Below are 23,563 nucleotides of genomic sequence, written 5' to 3'. Positions count from 1 at the left end.
GGAAAAGTGGATAAACTAGCCAATAGTGAAAAAGCAGGTACAGTGAATGTTACACAAAATAGTGATGGTGATACAAAAGGAGGCATTGTCAAAAGCAATAATGTTAAAGAGGTTAGTACATCAGAACCTTTAATTCGGAAAAGTTCACAACTTGACACTTCAATAAATAAAGATACGGTAAAGAAATTAATAGAGGATAATAAGTTGTTAATTGGAAAGTTAGACTCCAGCTTGAAGCAAAATACTGAAATAAAGCCAAGTGTGATAATTCAAAAAGCCCAACAAATAAAGTCCCAAGATGGGTCAAGTTTGTGTAATCTACAAGTGAAAAAAAATATTCGCTCGGAAAATAAGCTTAATGAGGAAAAAGATATTGCTGTGAAAAATTTAGTTAACAATGTCACTGTGTTGAAGCAAAATTATTTGGAGCCTGCACATTCTGACTTAAAAATGGTAACTGAAAAGAAGATGAATAATTTAGAAAGGGAACAAATGCTTCTTAATCAAGGTTTGAAAGCCAGGTTTGCACAAATGGAAAAAAGAACTGAGAGTGCATCTGTGGAACTTGTAAAGAAGATGGATTTTGAAGAAGAGAGGCATACAGAAGATGATGTTAAAGAAGCGCAAGAAGTAAGACAAGAGCCAGAAAACATGATTGATGAATTACAAAAATACCTTTTAAAAAGATTTGGTCCAGTGGTGCCTGTAAATTTGACTTCAGTAAATGATGACTCTAATATTGAATCAGCTGGAATGAATGATGATATTGATAATGTGACAGAAATGCTGGACAATGCAATAGCCAGTGGCGAGGACCAAGAGTCAGTTGAAAAGAGAGAAGGGCTTCCAAAACCTATGCTTAGTCCTCTAGTGCCTCTTTCGCAACCAATATTTTTTAAGACTTCAATTAAGAAAGATCCAGGTTCAAAACTCCATGATCAGCTAGTTAAAGAGCTTGGAACAGTGTTGAAGAAGAGGGAAGGAAAAAATATTGATGATGGTATTGACAAGGATACAGAAGGTAGTACGGACAATGAACCTGGGGTAAGAGATCCAGCTAAAATACCACGGAGACGGGGTTCTGCAAAGGGAAACAAGGTTCTAGGGAACAAAGCTTTGCTTGCCTCTCTTGAAAACCAGTTGCAAAGAACTCTACATAAGAATAAAGTCTTTCAAAGGGCGAAATTGAGGGTAGTGGATTTGGAAACGATTGAGGTAAAAGACACTGATGATCAATCAGAAACTGTTAACATTACAAATGCAGCTTTTCAAAAACCTGGTGCTAAACTGATATTAGATTCAGAAAAACTTTCTGACAAAGACCATACTCATGGGGAGCTCAAACCAAGTGCCAACCAATCAGAAATGACAACATCAAATAATGAATCATTAATGCCAGTGGTGGATGTTAATCAGGAACTGTATGTTTATGCTTTTGAGCGTGATGGAAAAACTGAAGGTGTAGTGTGTAGTGTGGAGAGACGTGAATCAACAAGAGACTCTTTAGGAAGACCGAGGAAATATCTAACTTGTATAAATATTGTGGCAGAGAAAAATACAATAGATGAAGGTAAATGAAAGTGTTTATATTGGTGTTGTCTGCACTTGTTTACCACAATAATATGTGTCTTATCATAATTTGTGGCTAATTTCATTAGCCACATCAGTGTGTTTTTTTCTCACCATTTTGTAAATGGGGCTGGGTCACTTTTATTTGGAAAAATCCTGTTTTGACTAAAATTGGGAAATTGGTTTTGTTGATTTTTTTGGTGACCAAATAGTTTAAAGTTGAGAATAACAGTGTTTTCAATATTATTTATTTAATAAAACATGTAAAAATATTAGGTAAACCTTAAGTTGGGAATTTTTAAATCCCATTTGGGAAAAATTAATACAATTTGTTTTGCAATGGGGCTTTGAATGAAAACAAACCCACTTCACATGCTCAAAAGAAGGTTGGTTTGCACTTCATAGATAAATTTTAATAAAGGTTTCAACTGAGGTCTTGACATTTAAAAAAGAAAAAAACGACTTCACATGTTTCAATTATAATTCAGATCACTTGTTTAAATAAAGGTAACGGGTCTTTGTTGGTAAATGTGCTGGTGAGTGTGTTTCCTGTCATCCAGTTAAAAGTAATAACATTCAAGATGTAGGAAAAAGGAAAGAATGTGTTGAGCATGCAATTGTTGTATTTCATATGGAAATGTTGACAAGATAACTTTATGGTACTCTCAGTCCAATTTACTGTATTTGGTTTCCTTCCTGTTTATTTGCATAAAAGTTGTCCATCAGCACTGACTACACATGAGCCTCACCATGGAAAAAACAGGCTTAACCCTTACAGTGCTGGAACCAAATTTTGAAGGTCTATGCAAACAGTTTGGATCCAGATGAGACGCCACAGAAAGTGGCGTCTCATCTGGATCCAAACTGTTTGCTATTCTGATAGTATTCTTTGAAAAAAATCGAAGAAAATGCTAATTTTAGAAATTCAGCAGACGATATTTTAGCAGATGACAAATTACCCAGCATGCAATGGCTTAATGTATGTATGTTAAGAGTCATCTCCAATTAGATTGTTTGATCAGCACAGGCCTCTAAGGTACAACACTTTACACCCAAAATGGATTTTCCTATAGAAGCCATTTGCTTTAATGAAGATTCCATGATAGCGGAAAGTGTAGTCCTTGATTAGCCTGTGCGGACTTCACAGGCTAATCTGCGACATTTTACTCACATGCATTAAGCCTGTTTTGTCCAGAGTGTGGCTGAATTATTTGGGTTTCTTCCCTGTTTTGATCTATAATTATTTGCATTTCAGAAGTTAATGATATAACAGCCTTTAACCTTGATTCTGAATGTCTTAAACGTAACATAATATTTCTAGTTATAACCTGTTTTGTTTAGTACTCAGGGTTAACATGTGCGTGCGTCAAGCAAAGATTCTTGCTAATATATGGTAGCGGTTTTCAAGGTTTTGTTCACAGTTTGGCATAGCTTTTAAATATCATTAGAACAAAAGAGTGCATTCAGCAAAGTATTGTTCATGTTTGTTCAAATAGTTTATTAGTGAAAATTAAATTTACACAAGATGACGTCTTAGGTTTTTTATGCCCCCGGTAGGAGTCTGTGTGTCCGTCTGAAAACTGTAACATTGGCCATAACTTTTGCAATATTAAAGATTATAGCAACTTGATATTTGGCATGTATGTGTATCTCATGGAGCTGCATATTCTGAGTGGTCAAAGGTGAAGGTGAAGGTCATTCTTCAAGGTCAAAGGTAAAACAATAAAAAAAAATTTAAAAATCAAAGCGGCGCATTATAGATGAGGCATTGTGTTTCTGACAAACACATCTCTTGTTTTTACCTTTTTTGTATTTTTATGTGAGTTGAAAATGGTAACAGTTTGGTTCTACATGTGACACCTATTAGCTTTGGTACAGTTTTTTAAGGCCTGTTTTGAAGCTTCATGGTCTGTTATGTTATGCCCCCCCCCCCCCCCACATAAAAGATGTGTGGGGGTATTTTGTGAGCTAGTGCTTGTCAGCAGTGTTTCAGTAGAAAAAACTATAACCATGACTGTCTGTTATTTGTGCATGTGTTTGTTACATTTACCCTGGGCTTTTCTTGAAAACGACCAATATAAACCAATGATTGGCCAACAAGGTGCTTGAATTACAAGAATGTTCTAGTCAAGTTTACCATCATAAAATTGTCTGAAGGCATAATGGGACATGTGATATCAGACAATTAACCTCAGGAATATTTGGGAGTTATGGCCTGCACTTACATTTTTTTTGTAAAAATGGACAAAAAATTGCAGAAGTTGATAGCTGATGTTATTCCTTGAAGGGGTACATTTGGACATGATGTGTCACTCCACTATTAAATGCTATACCCTTGCTTTGCACAGTCACCATGCTTCTCAAACCTTGTTTTTTCAAACACATCAAAATATCAACAAAAAGTATATAACAATATAAACTGAGACAGCTTCAAACTTAACTGGGCTTCAAAATTAATTACCAATATTAAATACTTTGTAAGCATTCTTTAACCCTTCCCCAAATAAGAAGCAAAGTGAAAATGGCTTTTGCAAACAGCATAAAACCAGAACAGCCTGCAAGTTTGAGTTAATTGCTGCTCATTAGTATCTAAGGGTTGGAAATGAAGCCTTTAAAACTTGAATTTAGTAATTAAGGTATTCAATTATATTTTAATTTCTAAGGGACTACAAACACGTTGTAATACATATCTAAGTGGTAAAGGGTAAATATCAATATCAATGACAATAACACACTAAAAAATCATCCCTTTAACATCAATAACAATTTATTTATTGTCACATTTCAGGATGCCCATTCACGCAGGAGATAGCTGATGGCGGAATGCCTAGCGCCAGTGGGAGTGGTCTGTTCTTCGCTGAGCAAGACAAACCAGCCCAATTCATCGTGGACGTTGGACGACGCAAGGGAGACCTTAGAGTTTCTGTCAATGGTAGGTAGCCAGGGACATGATTGAATTAATACACATGTCTCCAAAAGTATTTATAGCTTGTCTGTCTCGGAGAACCCGAGGTATTGTCATAGCCAGCTCGTTGTCCGCCGTTCGGCTTCTACCGTCCGAGTCGTGCTTAAACCTTAACATTGGCTCTAAAATCAAATTGCTTCCACCTACAGCATTGAAACTTCATATGTAGCTTCACCTTGATGAGTTCTACACGCCACACCCAGTTTTGGGTCACTAGGTCAAAGGTCAAGGTCACTTTGACATCAAATATTCTTCTGACAAGCTTTCATTTATTCAAAACTGCACCCGCAGTCGAGCGTTGGCAATGCCTAGCTCTTGTTTTAAATCTTTGCAACACTTTATACATATTTAAATTTCAATATACATCATATTATTTCTGTGTCAACGATGTCCTCATATGTTTCTCAGTTTTCAGTGTTACATTTCATTCCAGACACCACATATTGAAAAAGATGGATATTTGTCAAACTTTGAATAATATCGTTAATATGTGGGAAAACAGGGTTTAATACATGTACATAAAGTGTGGACTCTTTTCACGAAGGTAGAATGTGTAACTGTAAAAAGTGTATATTTCTGCCCAGAATTCACTTTTTTTTTTAATTGGTCAATCTGTGATTGAGAAAATTGCTATCGTTTTCCTTCAGGCCCCACCTCTGTTGGCAGATGTACTGTGGACCCCAATACAGACGGCTCCTACACTGTCACCTACGTGCCAGTGGAGACTGGAATATTTAATGTGAACCTGTCGTGGAATGGCACTGACATACCAGGTAAACTGTAACCAGGGGCAGTGGTCATTAGTACCCTAGCTAGGATTTGAAAAGAGCAGGGTGCGCTTTTGTCCAAAGGGTACTTAAGTGCATGTGGTCGTATCATTGATTTGTTGTATATTTCATACTGCATGTATTTTCATTACAAAATTGTTTTTGTAAGCAATAAAACTAGTTTCACTGTAAATTTTGATAATTTATTTAAATTACTAATAAAATTTGCTGTACAATTATGTGATCAGGTCAAAAAAGGTTAATTACCGATGCATCCTGTAGTCTACATGGTCAGAAAATAATTATTATTTCATTTCTGATTTATCTAATAAATTCTATGGTCTAGACATGTGTGTTATTTCACATTCCAGGGAGCCCATATCACCCGAAGGTGGTGGACGTACGCAAGGTGCGCGTGATCGGGGGCTGGCAGCACTTCATGGACAGCAATGAGAGGGTCAACCTGGTGGTGGGAGAGCGTAAACAGCTGCCATTTGATATCGCTGAGGCCGGACCAGGTAGGTTTTAACTCTTTCAGTACTGGAACCGAATTTTGAAGGCCTTTGCAAACAGTTTGGATCCAGATTAGACGCCACGAAAGGTGGCGTCTCATCAGGATCCAAACTGTTTGCTATTCTTATAGTATTCTTTGAAAAAAATTGAAGCTAATTTTACAGATTCAGCAGACGACATTTTAGCAGACGACAAATTTGCCAGCATGCAGAAGGTTAACCCTTTACCCTTCAGATATACATTTTGACCTGTTTGTAGTCACTAAGAAAATCAAATTAAATTTAAGTCCTTTATTGCTATGTTCAATTTATTATTGCACTTATTCAAAACTCTGCTAACCTGTCAGTGCGGGAACACACTTTTTATGCCCCAGGATCAACAAATCGGGGGTTTGTTGTTTTGGGCCTGTCTGTCATTGTATGTGTGTGTCTGTGTGTCTGTCACAACACTTAAACCTTGGTCATAACGTTTGCAATATTGAAGATAGCAACTTGATATTTGGCATGCATGTGTATGTCATGGAGCTGCACATTTTGAGTGGTGAAAGGTCAAGATCAAGGTCATCCTTCAAGGTCAAAGGTCAAATATATGGCTTCAAAGCAAAGCAGTAGGGGCATTGTGTTTCACAAACACAACTCTTGTTAGGGACTGCCATTTTGAAGCCAACTCTGTTTGTAAAGGTAATTGTTATTATCAAGGCAAACTTGATATAAAAATGCCACTCTGTTACCACAGGAACACTGAGGGCGGAGGTGAAGGGTCCCTCTGGGTCATTGCACGCGTCTGTAGACAACCATACGATGGGCAAGTCAGTTGTTGAGTTCATACCTGAGGAGGAGGGTGAGTGGAAATTACTACTCTCTTTTTATTTGTCTTTGTTTGGTTCACTTAAAAGTACCCATACAGAAAATAAACTTACAGGCACTTGGTCATACTCTGGGGTACTTTTAAGTATATTTTCTGGACTCCAGGTACTTTGTAGTTTACATAAGAGTACCCGAGGTATTTTAAAGTAGTACCTGAACCAACAATGACAAATCAAGTGAAATTACTCTACCGTACTGATCCCATAGAGCTAAACAGGTAAAACTTTGATTACCCTAGGTGATCGTTGTATGAGGAAAAATCTCGAGTTATTGAATGTTTCGAGTAATTCGGCATATAGGCAGTGAAGGTAAATCAATTATGTAATTTAAAAAAAACACACTTTCATGGCAAATTCTATGTCCAGTTTTATTCAGATCATATATAATTATAACAACTATAATTTCCAATTCATGAATGAGCATATTTTGTTTCACTTTCCTTTGTATATAACAATTTTTCCACCCTTGTTTTGGTGCCAACAGACTTCAACAATGTTTAGATATTTCAATGCCATTGAACCAATAAACATATATTTAACAGTATGACATTTAATAAACCCTCCAATTGCTATGAATAGTTAACATTTATCCTAGCTAAAATGAGCCAACTACTTTAGCTGCTTCACTCAAATTTCTAATAATAAATTCTTGTAATAAATAGTTTGTAACAACGCAATTAAAACCTAAACATCTTTTTTTCCGCTGCCACAGGCGGAGAATATATAGTTTTGGCATGGTCTGTTGGTCCGTCTGTCACAAACTTTTTAGTTACACAAGGGGATATCAATTCAATGAATTTGCTTGTTTACAATAAAACAAATAGAATGTTTGTGCAACTGTCAAAACAAACAATAAATGTCCCGTTTGAATAGAGACCGAAAATTAATGAGTTATAGATGCTTGAGTTTAACCCTTTCCCACTCAGAAGCAAAGTGAAAATGGCTATGTGCAAACAGCATAAAACCAGGTTTTATGCTGTTTGCTGCTCATCAGTATCTAAGGGTTGGAATTGAAGCATTTAAAACTTGATTCTAGTATGGAATGTCTTAAATAAAAAATTAACTTTCGAAGGGACTAAAAATGCATAAAAATAAGTATCTAAGTGGTAAAAAGTAAAGGAGATAACTCCATGCAAATGATATTCATGCTTGCAGGCTCCCACTACATTCACCTGTTCTGGTCTGACCTGCCGCTGGTTAACTCCCCATTCCACGGGTACGCCATTCAGCAGGTGCCCGACGCCAGCAAGCTCATCCTCACTGGGCGTGGCCTGAAGGAGGCAACTGTGAGGGAGGAGGCGGAGTTTGTCATCGACGGCTCACAGGCAGGAAAAGGTAGGGCAAATTATTGTGATGAAAATGGAACTATTTTTATGTCCCCCACTATAGTAGTGGGAGACATATTGTTTTTGCCCTGTCTGTTGGTTGGTTGGTTGGTCTGTTGGTTGGTTGGTCTGTTTGTGCCAACTTTAACATTTTGCAATAACTTTTGCTATATTGAATATAGCAACTTGATACATTGTATTTGGCATGCATGTGCATCTCATGGAGCTGCACATTTTGAGAGGTGAAAGGTCAAGGTCATCCTTCAAGGTCAGAGGTCAAATATATTTGGCCAAAATCGCTCATTTTATGAATACTTTTGCAATATTGAAGATAGCAACTTGATATTTGGCATGCATGTGTATCTCATGGAGCTGCACATTTTGAGTGGTGAAAGGTCAAGGTCATCCATCAAGATGAGAGGTCAAATATATTTGGCCCAAATCGCTTATTTTATGGATACTTTTGCAATATTGAAGATAGCAACTTGATATTTGGCATGCATGTGTATCTCATGGAGCTGCACATTTTGAGTGGTGAAAGGTCAAGGTCGAGGTCATCCTATAAGGTCAGAGGTCAAATATATGTGGCCCAAATCGCTTATTTTATGAATACTTTTGCAATATTGAAGATAGCAACTTCATATTTGGTATGCATGTGTATCTCATGGAGTTGCACATTTTGAGTGGTGAAAGGTCAAGGTCAAGGTCATCCTTCAAGGTCATATATATGTGGCCCAAATCGCTTATTTTATGAATACTTTTGCAATATTGAAGATAGTAACTTGATATTTGGCATGCATGTATATCTCATGGAGCTGCACATTTTGAGTGGTAAAAGGTCAAGGTCATCCTTCAAGGTCAAACGTCATATAGGGGGACATTGTGTTTCACAAACACATCTTTTTAAGATTGAAACAAGCAGAAAGAACTAAATAATAATTAAGTGAATTTTCATCTGAACTCAAAATGAAAATAATTGACTTCATTAAATAAAATTACATTTGACATAAAACAACAATAGCAAATACAGGGGAAATAGTCATAATCTCCGAGCATCACCCAGATTTTTTTTGATAAAGTATGAAAATTCCTTTATGAAATTAACAACATAAAAAAGATTGATCTTTTAAAAAATACATTGACCTTTAACAAATGTGTTGTGATAACTGTGTTGTTTACCTATTCCCAACATAGGATTCTCCTGACAACCTACTGAATATCTTACAAGGTTTCTCTTATTTGGGAATTTACAAAAAGCATTTTCTTTCTCATAATTTCCTTCTAGTAAACGTTTTGTTTTCTAAATCTTAATAATGAATTACAACTGCATGTATGCACTAATTCATGTATATTTTACGCCTTATAACCATTTTGTTTTCAGGATCACCTGACGTAGTTCTCAGCGGAGTCCGTGATGAAGTGAATGTCAGAGTAAGCCCCCTGGGCAATGGCAAGTTCCGCTGTAACTATGTCGCAACAGTACCAGGCGCCTATCTTCTCCACATCACGTGGAATGGGCGCCAACTCCGTGGTTCCCCCTACAAAGTGAACGTGATCGGAGCGTTCTACCCGAACCGTGTCGTTGTGAGTGGGGAAGGTCTACGCGGAGGAATCCTCGGTCAACGTATTGACGTGGTGATCGATACACGAAAGGCTGGGCCAGGTATGAGCATTTATTGATCTGTTTTAGGCTTCAGTCCACAAAAGGTTAACCATTAAACTCTTAGTTACGCACTTAAAGTGAAGTTTATTAGAAGATCTAAAGATTAAAGTTTTAAAGGCTTCAGTTCCAACCCTTATATACTGATGAGCAGCAAACAGCATAAAACCTGAACAGACTGCAAGTTACTCACAGGCTGTTGTAGTTGTATGCTGGTTGCATATGAGAATTGTTCTGAGAAAACTGGGCATAATGCATGTGCGTAAAGTGCCATACCAGATTAGCCTGTGCAGTCCGCACAGGCTAATCAAGGACGACACTTTCCGCTTTTATGGTATATTTAGTTTCAAGGAAGTCCCTCTTTGCCGAAAATCAAGTTTAGGCGGAAAGTGTCGTCCCTGCAGTCCGCACAGGCTAATCTGGGATGACACTTTACGCACATGCATTATGCCCAGTTTTCTCAGAACGCGGCTCAAATACTAAAATTTGCAGAACATGTTTCATACGGACATTTTAACTGATAAATTTGAGTAGTACAGTATGTTTGTAGCAAGTGTATTGTCAAGTATATAAATATTGTATTTGATATGCATCAAAGGCTTGTAAACATGTCCTTGATGCCATTTACACAGCCAGGCTTTACCAGAGCTCATTCGTTTGATGGACTTTCCTTGTAAGAACAAACATGTTTACACTGTCAGTGTTGTTTGACTTGCTTGCACTAATGTAGGTTTGTTTGTAAACACATTATTTTTAGCAGTTGTAATTTTAGAAACACAGTAGGAGAGGAAAATAATGTTCACTCCTAAATGAGTTCACAACAAACTTTTTGAGCTGACCTGAACACAATGGGCTCATGATGAGCTTTTATGACTGCCTTTTATCTGTTAGTCATGCATCTTGAACATCTTAACTGAGTTTGCAACTGGGTCATCTTTGCTCAAAAACTAGGTTAATGGGTCAATATAATGAAAAAAGCTTGTGAATACTAAAGAGGCCACGTTTACTTCCCTATCTTCATGAAACTGGGTCAAAACATTTGTCCCAGTTATTAATTGGCAGAGTTTGCAACGTGGAAATGTGCGCTAAAAAACTGGGTCACTAGGTTAAATTTTAAAAACAAACACTCTAAAGGACACTTATATTGCCCTATCAATCTTCATTGAACTTGGTAAGGACATTATGCAAATTATATCTTGGAAACTGGCTGAGTTGGAAACTGTGTAACGTGGGGTCAAAAACTAGGTCAATACTTCAAATTATAGAAAAAAAACCTTGTAAACACTACAGCCCATATTGATTGCCCAATCTTCATGAAATTGATCAAAACATTCTCTGGCGAGTTCAAAACTGTGTCTGGTGAGCTCTAGAACTTAAGTCACTACGGAAAATTAAAGAATGACGACCTCATTTTTTGCACACTCTTCATGCTTTTTTATTCCCAGGTGAGCTGACAGCGCACTGCATGGGCCCCCACCAGGTGGCATTCTGTGAGCTGGCAGACAGCAAGGACGGCACATTCAACCTGGGAATCAAGGCTCAGGAGTCCGGCCGCCACGTTCTACAGATCAAATATGGCGGCGAGCATGTAGAGGGTAGGTCAGCAAGTGTAAACCGATTGATTTAAGCTCCATGGCATCAAAACCTAAGTCTTATTGAAACACTCTTGAGTCTGTTTCCTGGGTATCTTGGTTTATTTGAGGGAGATCTAAAGAATGCTCTCACAGTGGGGATGGAGCCCATGACTTTCTTGGCAGTAGGTGGACACCATTCTGGGCCAAAAAAACCTTCTGCGCAAGGGGCCTTTTTTTCTTCCTCTTAACCAAAAAGGCCCTTTCCCCTACAGAAATTTCTTTAAAGTAATGCATTTTTCGCTAAAATTCCAATCTACCTCGGTATTTTGCATTCCCCAAAGCCAGAAAATTGTGGGGGGGGGGGGGGGTTCCAGAAAAAAAGGCTGTGGCCCTTTCCCCAAAGTTTGGTGTTTTGGCCCTGCCATTCCTTTTATGCCACCGCGACCTCACCGGTACTAGGTTGGCGAGTGGGCTGGGTTCAGGCTTGGAAATTACCTATTGACCATGTTGGCCCATCTTTATTTGTTCAACGCTTTCTGTACAGGGGAGATAAGCTTTGTCAGAAAATCTAGGTGTCCAAAACAGATATTAGGTGCCATTAACTAGCAGTAGCCATGCCTGTTTCCATCACTGTTGATTGTGTGCAAAGATTTGGGAATTTACAAAATATATGTGTATTCTCATATAAACTCCACACAGCAGTTTTGTATTGCCTGTAAGAGTGGCATACTTGTTCAGTTCTTTGGGATATTTTTTATATGTAATGTACTTGAAATTTAATTTTTATATATTGATTACAAAATATGTTCTTGTATTATTTTGCTGTATTTATACACAGTTTTGTTCATTCACATCTTTAACTTATATTGTATCTAAATTTTCAGTAAAAAGATACTAGGTAAAAACTTGACTCGATACCAGATTGGACATTTGAAAGTAATTATGGTTTATTTTTATGTTTTGGAGCTGTGGTGAAAAGCTCACAGTTCTGATTTTCCCCCCAGAATTAATATTTAAAATGGACTTTTCTATAAAAAGTGTTTAGTAAAATTATAAAGCATAAGCCAATGAGACTTCAAGTACTTTTTTTTTACCAAGTACAAAGTTGGATTAAGCCCGATATATTGAATTAACATTGAATTGAGTGTGGCTGACATTCACTGACACATTGCAGCACCATTGCATAGATTTGTAAACAGATCAGGTCCACTCAAATTGCTGTTAATTCTCTTAGTTCATAATGTTGTTCTACTTTCCAGGTAGCCCATTCACATTCAAGGTGAACTCTCGTCCAGATGCCAGCAAGGTGCGTGTGCATGGCCCTGGCGTGGAGAATGGTATCCTCGCAACCTACGTCAGCAAGTTCATCGTGGAAACCAAAGGGGCAGGGGCCGGGCAGCTCACTGTGAGAATTAGGGGACCCAAAGGTAAATAATTTGCTAATTCCAAAAATGAGGGATCATTGACCTTTTCACAGATTTTGGCATGTTTTTAAGTTTGTCATTAAATGCTTTATATTGATAAAAGTAAACATTGGATCTTAAAAGCTCCATTAAAAAATTCAGAATTAAATTAAAAAACGAAAAAAAAGTAACTTTCAACAGGGCTTGAACCACTGACCCCTGGAGTCCTGGAGTAAAAGTGTACCACTTAGACCACTTGGCTATCTGTGCTCATACAATAGCCGATGTATTTTATACTTTATATAAGCAATCCTCAAACTTTCAGAACATATAACGACAACAACAGAACTCTCCAAATTATTCCATTGTATCGCATTGCAACGCTTTATAATTTTCAGGTTTTTAAAACTTCAAAAGATGCATTTAATGGCAATTTTAGAGCATGATTAATGTCCAGTATTACTGTTTCCTCACAAATAGCATAACTAAAATTTGCGAATCTTAAACAACTGTTTTTTATTTTGTCAATTTACCAAAACGTGAAAAGGCCACTTTAAAGTCCTCAGCCTGTATTCAAGTCCTCAGCCTGTATTCAAGTCCTCAGCCTGTATTCAAGTCCTCAGCCTGTATTCAAGTCCTCAGCCTGTATTCAAGTCCTCAGCCTGTATTCAAGTCCTCAGCCTGTATTCAAGTCCTCAGCCTGTATTCAAGTCCTCAGCCTGTATTCAAGTCCTCAGCCTGTATTCAAGTCCTCAGCCTGTATTCAAGTCCTCAGCCTGTATTCAAGTCCTCAGCCTGTATTCAAGTCCTCAGCCTGTATTCAAGTCCTCAGCCTGTATTCAAGTCCTCAGCCTGTATTCAAGTCCTCAGCCTGTATTCAAGTCCTCAGCCTGTATTCAAGTCCTCAGCCTGTATTCAAGTCCTCAGCCTGTATTCAAGTCCTCAGCCTGTATTCACCGACCCATTGTAAGACTTAGGTCTACGAATGAAGAATATTTTTTAAAGTGGAATATTCAAGAATTGCTTTAATTTGGAGTCAAACGTAGCATTACCTGCCTCTATCTCAACCAATGACAAAGAAAAAAATGTTATAGGACATGAGGTCAGGTTACATTTGAAAGTTACTCGATCTCACCAGATTTTACCTGACCTTGATATTCTTGTTTACAAACTAGAGAAAATACCATTTTTAAAGTTTATTTCAATCATATTTTTGTTGAACATTTTTTTAACTATTTTAAATACAGTAAAATGATATAAAAAATGAAGACATGATCTTTCATCACAAGGTAAAACTTCCAATTAAAAAGGTAGAAAGATTTGTTGTTGGTTTTTATAAATAACACATAATTTTTCAACCCTCGAGTACTTTGTGAAACTTTACAGACGTTTTGAATGCTTACTTCCTCATCACCAAATAAACTGTGGTTAACTCTTTCAGTGCGGGAACCGAATTTTGAAGGCCTTTGCAAACAGTTTGGATCCAGATGAGACACAAGCGAACGTGGCGTCTCATCTGGATCCAAACTGTTTGCTATTCTGATAGTATTTTTTGATTTTTTTTCCGAAGAAATGCTAATTGTTGAAATTCAGCAGACGACATTTAAGCAGACGATAACTTTCCCAGCATGCAAAGGGTTAATTCATGTGTGTAAGGTGTCGTGCCAGATTAGTGCAGTTCACTCAGGCTAATCAGGAATGACACTTTCCGCTCTTATGGATTTTTTTTGGTTTAACCCTTACAGTGCGGGAACCGAGATGTGAAGGCCTTTGCAAACAGTTTGGATCCAGATGAGACGCCACAAAACGTGGGGTCTCATCTGGACCCAAACTGTTTGCTATTCTGATAGTATTCTTTGAAAAAAAATCGAAGAAAATGCTAATTTAAGAAATTCAGCAGACGACATTTTAGCAGACGACAAATTTCCCAGCATGCAAAGGGTTAAAGAAATGCTCTTCTCAACAATACTCCATTTCAGGCTGATTGTTGTCCCTTATTAGCTTGTGTGGACTGCACAGGCTTATCTTGTACAAAACTTAACCAAATGCATTAAGCCTAGTTTTCCTAGAACACAGCTCATATATTCCTATGATTTCCAGGGGCGTTCCAGGTGGAGATGTACCGTGACAGTCAGCGTGACCGTACGATTGTGTGCCGTTTTGACCCCACGGAGTGTGGGCTGTACATCATCCAGGTGCGCTGGTCCAATGTGGACGTGCCTGGGTCACCATTCAATGTGCACATCCTTGATACCACAGAAGAGTTAGAACAGGTAAACAATTGTATTCTGTACCTGATTTTGTATTTGTCCCTTGATTTTTTTGCGCCCGAAGGAGGGCATATAATGATCGGACCGTTCGTCCGTCTGTCACACTTTGCGTTTAGGTTTCGCGTTTAGGTTTCAAAAAATGCTCATAACTTCTTTGTCCCTTCACATAGCAACTTGATATTTGGCATGCATGTGTATCTCATGGAACTGCACATTTTGAGTGGTGAAAGATCATCTTTCAAGGTCAAAGGTGAAAAAACATGTATCAAAGCGGCGCAGTAGGGGGCATTGTGTTTCTGACAAACACATCTCTTGTTCTATCTATATTTGAACTTTAAAAAATGGCTGATTAAACTTGAACCTTAAATTACGTCCTAAACATTGAAATTCCTGCTGGTTCTGATTTCAGTATTTTAAAAAAAAATTTTCCCCTATAATAACTGGTGAAAACGTTTGAGTTTATTTCAGTTTTGAAAACAAGTTTTGAATGTTTCACAAACTTGATTTCAACATTTCACCCATTTGATTTGCTAATATCATTTCAATATTTCACCCATCTGGATTGCTAATATTGTTTCAATATTTCGTCATGGCTATTTGCTAAAATAGTTTTTTTGTGCCACTGTTCAGGTGCTGAATGAGAACTCATACTCGATTGGTACACCGCGAAGCCAGAGTAGCTATGGTAACCGGCCTGCCACCCGCATGGTACACCAAGGAGGGAGCCTCCCTGCACCCAGGACCCAGTACGGACAGTGGAGGGGACAGGTGTATCCTGGGCAGTAGACAGGGAAATGTGGAAACGGGGAATATGGATGGAAAAATGGAAGAAAAACTTGTGTCAAAACTGGACTGTTTATGTTTAATGTGGAACACCGGTACAGTGGAGAGAAAATGGAGCATTATTGCTAAAAACTGGAATGTGAAGGGAGAATACATGTATATAACTTCCGACTGGAATAAACACATCAAAAGATGCCAAAATTTACATATTAGTATACCACACCAAGTACAAATGAATAAGTCAGAAAATGATTGACAATAGAACACAATTTCAGAAATGCATATTTAATAATAATGTATAATGGATGTGACCATACAATTTGAAATTTTGCCATACATGTAATATTTATTTGGTCAAACATAAATTAAATATAAATGAAACATAATGTAATGTGCGATATTAGATGTTTACAATCAGAAATATCAGATGCTGATCGGTCTTAAAGTGTTGACAATTCATCGTGTATGTTGAAAGTTACCATAGTTTGTTTAAAGTATACATGTATTATATGTGTTTGTTTAATTTTACTTTACCATCGTCATTGTTTATGCAACATACAGGCAACAGAATGGTTGTTTTGCTTAATAATTCACTATTTGCTTAATAATGTATGTACATGTTTAATAATGTATATGATTATCAAACACATTCCATAGTTTATTCGCTGATATTATGTTTATACACTTTTAGAGTTTAAAAGTATTTTGCATCAATTTACTCACGTTATTCAGATTACTTACATCTGCGCATTTATCTGCGTTTGTGGTAGAGTATCATATAAACTTTATTAGTCAAAATATTGTTGTGTAATGAATTAAGAGTAGATTTCTTATAGTATTAATATTACAATACAGCTGTACAAATATATTATATCTTTTTTTTAATGAAAATATGTTTGATGCATAGTTCTCGTTAAGAATTTTGTTTATATTTCTTTATTGACATTGTTAAACGTTTTTGTGTAGTGGGATTGTTTATAAAAATGTTATTTTTGTTATGTGATTTACCCATTGCAGAACTAAGCAAAACTTTGTAGTTTTTATATAATATACATGTAATATACAATAGAAAATACTCTTTATTATATTTACTTGTAAATAAAGTTACACAATAAAATTCGTTTTTGTAGCTCTGTCCTATTTGCGTACACACGTCAATAAACATTACCAGTGTAGTGACTCATGTTATGGCCTTTCTACTACTGATCATGCATCAGCCGATATTCAAATTGACTCTTTCAGTGCTGGAACCGAATTTTGAAGGCCATTGCTGCTGTTTGCTATTCTGATAGTATTCTTTGGAAAAAAATCAAAGAAAATGCTAATTTTAGAAATTCTGCAGACGACATTTTTTATCAGACGACAAATTTCCCAGCATGCAAAGGGTTAACTGAGCTGCAAATCAGATACTGTGTTACAGATTGAGCAATATATGTCAGAAGAACAAGTGGACTGAGCAATGGATAATTTGTTGATCGGTTACTTTAATCCATTTAGAAGTTTTGAAGTTCACCTACATTGTAAGAAGCATGTGGAGCTTTTAAGATACTATGTTATCTGTCCATGAGTGCTGGAGGTCTGTGAGTTAACTTTTTCTTCTAATGATTTCTGAACTGCAGGACAGATATCAACAAAACTTCAAAGAAATGATCCTCGAGTGACTCTTTCAAAGTAGTTCAAATCTTTCTTTTCATTGCATATGTTAGTCACCAGACTAGAAATGAATTACACATAAGAAAACCTGAAACATTTCTGAAACCAGAGGGTCAGAAGTATATTTGGTGCGTTATATAGTCTAGTGTCCTTTGGGTCCAAAATGGCCACGCCCCAGGGGTTGCATGAGTTATAGACTTAAAGAAACCTTTTTACAGATTTTGGCTTGTATTAAAGTTTGTTATTAAATGCTTTATATTGATGTAAACATTGGATCTAAAAAGTCAAGTAAACAAGAATAAAATTAAAGAAAGAAAAAAAAGTACCCCTCAACTGGGCTCGAACCACTGACCCCTGCAGTAAAAGTCTATTGCTTAGACCACTGGGCCATCCGTGTTCATAGAATGATTGATGTATTTTATACTTTACATAAGCAACCCTTGTAGTATCACAAAATATAACGAAAACAACAGAACTCTCCAAATTATTCAATCGTTTCGCATTGCAACGCTTTATAATTTTCAGGTTTTTAAATGGTCAAAGATGCATATAATGGATATTTTAGAGCATGGTAAATGTTAAGTATTAGTTTCCTCACAAATATAACTACAACGAAAATTTGCGAATCTGAAACAATTTTTTTTTTAATTTTTGTCAATTTACCAAAACGTGAAAGGGCCCCATTAATGTGCAAAATAACTTACAATCACTATGCATTTGGGGGACATCCATGTTCAGCAATTTCTACTTATTGAAAGGTTATTGTATTTTGTGTTAATACAATACTGCAAAATCCATCAATATGCTCCTTTCAACACTACAACTCTGTTATCAGTGCTTAAAGGGACCTTTTCACAGATTTTGACATGTTTTGAAGTGTGTTATTAAATGCTTAAAATGTATAAATTTAAACATCGGAACTAAAGAGTTTTGGTATGAAACTAATAACAAAAAAGATAAAGAAAGAAAAAGTAAACATCCCATGGGTTGAACTTCTGACCCTTGGATTAAAAGTCTACCTATTAAGGGATTCAGTCATCCTTACTAACATGATATATTTTGTATTCAATGCTTTTATATTAAGCACTCATAGTGCATGCTTCTACAGCGGGGTAAATTTGATATTTCTCGGAAACGTTCTTTTGTTCTCAACAGATAGCGGCGATCGTTTGTATTTACGGGTGCTAACAACAAAATAGTAGAAGGTTAAGCTTGTTTATATTCACAGTTCTCAATTTGTAAAACGTTGAACACTATTGTGGGTTTTTATCACTTGTAAGTCGCATATTCACCGCATGAAATGTGTGTTATCATTGTCAAACCACACATTAGTGTAAGTAGATAAAAAATTTACTACGGGAGTGCACATCGTGTGAGTCCACACATGCCTTATTATTAGGGATGGGACCAAAATAAATATTCAAATTAAATTTTTAAATATAAATACTTCTAAAACAGTTATACGTAGAAGTACACAGTCGCAGTTTGGGTAAGTGAATGGTTTGATAACTTTGTAGCAAACTTATGTCCTTTTTGCTATCCCCCTCAGAAGTAAACATTTAGGTCAATCTATCAATTCCAATATAACAATCAATTTTTATTAGAGCATGTGTACGTGTGCATCTGTTTGTTTTGTTGCTCATCTTCCTGACAATGCCCTTTTTTAACGAAAGCAGAATTTTCAAACATCTGTGTTTTACAGACATTCACCCAAAGGTTCTAGGTCAGTTTGGATCTTGTTAACGAATTTGCGTCCATTTGAGGGTCTCAATCGTTATACATATTTTTCTTCTGGTGCTTTTGTGTCTAGTTTTAAATCGCATTCATATTTAAAGACGAACCAGATATAAAGCGTTTATTATGTGTATTTTCTCAAACGAAAAACAAGAATGACCACAGGATGGTGTCCGTTTGATACAGTAAAAGTGCAATATACGGTGCCATGCAGATACAGAAAGGGTTTAATGTAGTCGTTTATGACACATAATTGACTGTTTAATCTAATGTTCATATAAATGACGCGGGAAGACAATACGGATGAGTGTTTATTGTAATACATGTGTCTTAAATGTTGTCCATTACATAAAGTAGACATAAAGACCTGATGTTATTAAAGATGTCATCAAAAAGATATATTATTTAAGAAACTATTAAATCTGTGACCGGTATCTGTCAAGTGTCTGATAACGAAATATTTACAGACTTAATCAAGAAATTATTCAACGTTAATGATTAACATGTTCTAAAACATAAACATACTGACACATGTTTAAATCGCCGATGACAACACTATGAGACTGAACTTCGAAGCCCTATACAATTATTGTTAGCCACACAACATCCGATTCTATATTTCGATATAATACATACTATGAAATACATTATATCTGGTGCCTGAAGATGTTGCTAACCATACAGCTCGGCGATTGACTACCAGGTACCTTTACGATTGGCTAACTCGGAGAAACAAATATATTATCAACTCCCCACATGGCAAATCTCAAGACTTACTTAGCCAATCGTTTGCCTTGGTTTTAAGAAAAGGTGCTGCATAAAATGATCTATCTTGAAAAGGGCATAAATAGACTGTCCTGTAAAACGAAAATCATTAGCTGTTGCAGTTTCATTCGGAAATTTCGGTGAAAAGGTAAATATTTTTGTATAACATTACTTGTCAGTATATTAAAATTAATATAATAATATTACAACTATTTGGAAATCTGATGCATATAAAAAATTATACCAAGCATATGAACATACAATATATGTTAATTTGCTTAATTACAATTAGTAAGCGAACGATATAGTTGTATTATTTCATGACATAAAAATGATGAGTTTTAAATTAAATTATGAATAACTTTCTGCACACAATTTAAGGTTTGTGTTACTTATCAAATTGTTTATCAAAAACATGTGTACTTCTTGTTTATGGAAATGATTTTCGCAAGCGTTTTTTCTATAATTTTTTTTAAACACACTATTAAATTGTACATTCAAACGACGGAGGCCTGACGTACAGAAGCGCAATCGTGGCCACACACTAGTTTAACGTAGTGAAATAGTTGAGCGATAATTTCATTTCGTAAAAAAAACCGCCTGGGGTAACTTTATTAAATTTCGTCGGCGTCAACGTCATGCACACTGTTAAATGAGTATATCATATGCTTATGTTATTTTCTCATATTTTGTGCAGGCACGATGGATAAAATGCAGACCAATATAACAACGCTAGAAAACGAGACGCTTCCGCAAAACTTTACGAACATTCCACAGTTCGACGAAACTTTGGCTAGAGTAGAATTATTTTCGGTTCCTGTAATAGCGGTTTTCGGCATTATCGGGAACGCATTTTCATGCGCTATATTTTCTACAAAGCCGCTCAATAAGTATTCTTCGAGTTTCCTTTTGTTGTGTCGGAGCTTATCGGACATAGGATTCCTTACCGTGCTTCTAATCCACTGGGCGTCTTCAGTGTTCGACTTCCATCTCAACGAAATGTATCGCGCTTGTCAAATTTTCGTTTCCTTGACTTATGTCTTTGCATGCCTATCAGTATGGCTTGTTACCTTGTTCGCATCGGAAAACTGCCTCCGGCTATACACTACGTTCTATACGAAAAAGATATGCAAGAGAAGAAATGCAAAAGTTATAACTGCCTGCATGACCATAGCGATAGGATGCTTTTACTCTTACCCGTTTTGGACCGTGGGAAAGGACTGCATACCAATGGAAAACTATCATGGCCTTATAAAGGCAATGGCGCACGTGGATTCCGCATTGACAATGTTCGTACCTTCTACAATAATGATATTGACTTTAATTGCTTCAGTCATATCGTTCATCAAATCACGCGAGCGTCGCCGAAAACGCAGTGCATCTTCAACGACAAGCGACGATCTTCTGAGACAGGCGACACTCATGGTATTTGTAGTGACTCTGACATTTATTCTTTTAAACCTTCCTGCACATGCCTCGCGTATTCGATTAATACACATGCATGCGATGGTTGGAACCCAGCTTTCCAAAACGAAATCTGTTTTACAGGCCATTTCGCAGTTAATATTTTACCTGTCACCAGCGATTAACTTTGTTATATATTACGCGTTCGGACGTAAGTTCAGGGTCAGTTTTAACGAAACAGTGTTAAGGAAAAGAACAAGAGACACGACAATACAGCGCTGAATGCAAACTGCAAACCTCCTGGTCAATTATTAATCAAGCAAATGAAGTTCATTGCGTGTAATGGCAACAACGCTACTGTCATGTACTACCCAGTGAAAGATGTTTAGGTCCACATTTCATTACATATATATATATATATCAAAGTCTCTCTCTATATATATATACTACCATGTATTATTTTGCATGTATTATTTTGTTAATTTGACAATTTATTTGTGCCTCAACTGTGTTATTTTGTTTTCATGTTGTTGTTTTTTTCGTATGCTTGATATTGTGAGTGAATGTTTCGTTGCCTCGCACTGAATGTATTTGATAATAAAAAAAACAAAACTGTTTGCTTTGCCTTTGCAGTATTGATTGTTATTTTTCTGGAGTAAACATGAAAGGCGTTAAATGGGCAAATGTTGTATTTATTTTAAGAGAAGCAAAACATAAAATTTCAAAGGTATCTCAAAATGCTGGCACACGAAACACTACCAACACAATTTTCAATATGAAGGATTAATGTAGCTTACGTCTCCGTACAATAATTGTCTGCATGAAACATTTTAGATACAAAGTTTTGGTCCAATTTTTGTACTCATGTTTTTGCTTTGCATGAAAAAATATTCTGCTATGTTGTTATTAAAATTGGGAAAGTAAAAGTATCAGTGCCATAACCCTTAATGCACCCCTGTTTACTGTACCTGTTAGGAGAAATGGTTAGTGACTTACATATGATATTTTATGATGGATCAAACACTGACATAAATGACAGCAGGTCGGAAAAACACGCATTAATCTTCACCTTAAAGGCAGATTTACACAAAACTAATATGAACTCCATGGTTGAATAAGCCTTTCCGAACAACCATCACTTGAAACTACTGATCGTTATTACAAATTGATCCTAAGTGTAAAGAGCTGACGGTACTACTAGAAATTTGTTGCAAATACAACAATGTGATAAAACGTTCGTCTGAGCTTCTTTGCTCGATATTATTATAGTACAGAATGTATGTCAATATTGGCGGATGATCAACAACAATATGTTGTCTTGATTGTTCCTCTTTCTATCTTGCCGTGTAATAAGTATTCTTAAGAGAATAATTGCTGTTAATTGCTTTTTAATTTAGGACAGGCTTCGGGTTTTGTAGGAAATACTATTTTTGAACGAGGGGACCATCAAGTATCTCGGAGGGTCCAGAACAGGCTACATATATATTCCTTAGATGGTTTCTGCAAAACTCGAAACCATCCGTAAATTTACAACTTGCGTCTTTTAAACATGTCACTCTTTTTTATATTATCCTTGAGTCACAACGGTAATTTGTATCTAAAAGAACGCGCGTTATCATTAAAAAGCGTTTAGAAGATTGGTGTCAAAACACCGGTCTCAAATATTATAATTGTTTATGACTATTTCGCTACATTGCCCACACCTCGATTACTCGATTTAAACAATTATCGGTCGTATAAGTATTAAAGGAGAGGTGAACATGATATATATTTCATTTTAATCTCGTCGCGACGTTCATGATTGTCAACTTGATTCCTTATATGACAGTCTCCAAAACCACATGCCGAGGCTTGATTTCTTGCTGATGATAATCTCTAACTTTTCAAGCAACGAGCAGCGCCACAGCAACAAGACGACGTATATTTTCCAATACATCTGTTTCCGTTTCTAGAACAACCGCGGACCTTGATGGCATATTAGCGCTGCAAATGTTATTGGCCTTGTTTACTCATACCGTGCTAATTTGTTTGGCTTCAGTAGTGTGATGCGTTCGGTTGTACGACCTTTTCTGAAAGTTTAGGCCATTTTTTACACACCATAAACGTTTGATTATCTGTTCCTTATAACTTCCATTTTTGAATTGATCCACGTTCATGTCAAATGTTACATTCGTTTGTTTGATCGTGCGTTAATTCGTTTTTTCGTTCGTTCTCTCGATCATTAAACAACTCGCAACTTTCTCTTTAGTAGTAGACAAATGATAATGTATTTTTACGAAGAATAGTACCGGGGTAATCAAAGTACTGACAGTA

At 36.5% G+C, this 23,563-nt stretch overlaps 1 protein-coding gene across 7 annotated transcripts in view; it reads left to right on the top strand.

Moving 5' to 3' along the window:
* The window catches only part of LOC127834579 (filamin-B-like), an 89,857-nt gene extending 73,034 nt beyond the window's left edge, over positions 1–16,823 (top strand). For all 7 annotated transcript variants that reach the window (XM_052360568.1, XM_052360565.1, XM_052360567.1 and 4 more), the window contains 10 exons: positions 4,358–4,501; positions 5,182–5,307; positions 5,673–5,819; positions 6,550–6,654; positions 7,835–8,014; positions 9,386–9,667; positions 11,110–11,263; positions 12,502–12,665; positions 14,742–14,914; positions 15,542–16,823. In XM_052360568.1, coding sequence (XP_052216528.1) covers positions 4,358–4,501; positions 5,182–5,307; positions 5,673–5,819; positions 6,550–6,654; positions 7,835–8,014; positions 9,386–9,667; positions 11,110–11,263; positions 12,502–12,665; positions 14,742–14,914; positions 15,542–15,697 — 1,631 coding nt within the window. In that variant the 3' untranslated portion in view covers positions 15,698–16,823. The remainder of the gene's footprint in view (positions 1–4,357; positions 4,502–5,181; positions 5,308–5,672; positions 5,820–6,549; positions 6,655–7,834; positions 8,015–9,385; positions 9,668–11,109; positions 11,264–12,501; positions 12,666–14,741; positions 14,915–15,541) is intronic.
* Positions 16,824–23,563: the final 6,740 nt, after the last annotated feature.

This window comes from Dreissena polymorpha, chromosome 6 (assembly GCF_020536995.1).
Source record: "Dreissena polymorpha isolate Duluth1 chromosome 6, UMN_Dpol_1.0, whole genome shotgun sequence".
Lineage (NCBI taxonomy): Eukaryota > Metazoa > Mollusca > Bivalvia > Myida > Dreissenidae > Dreissena > Dreissena polymorpha.
Note: the sequence above shows the minus strand (reverse complement) of the source record. Positions and strands in the feature narration are given on the sequence as shown.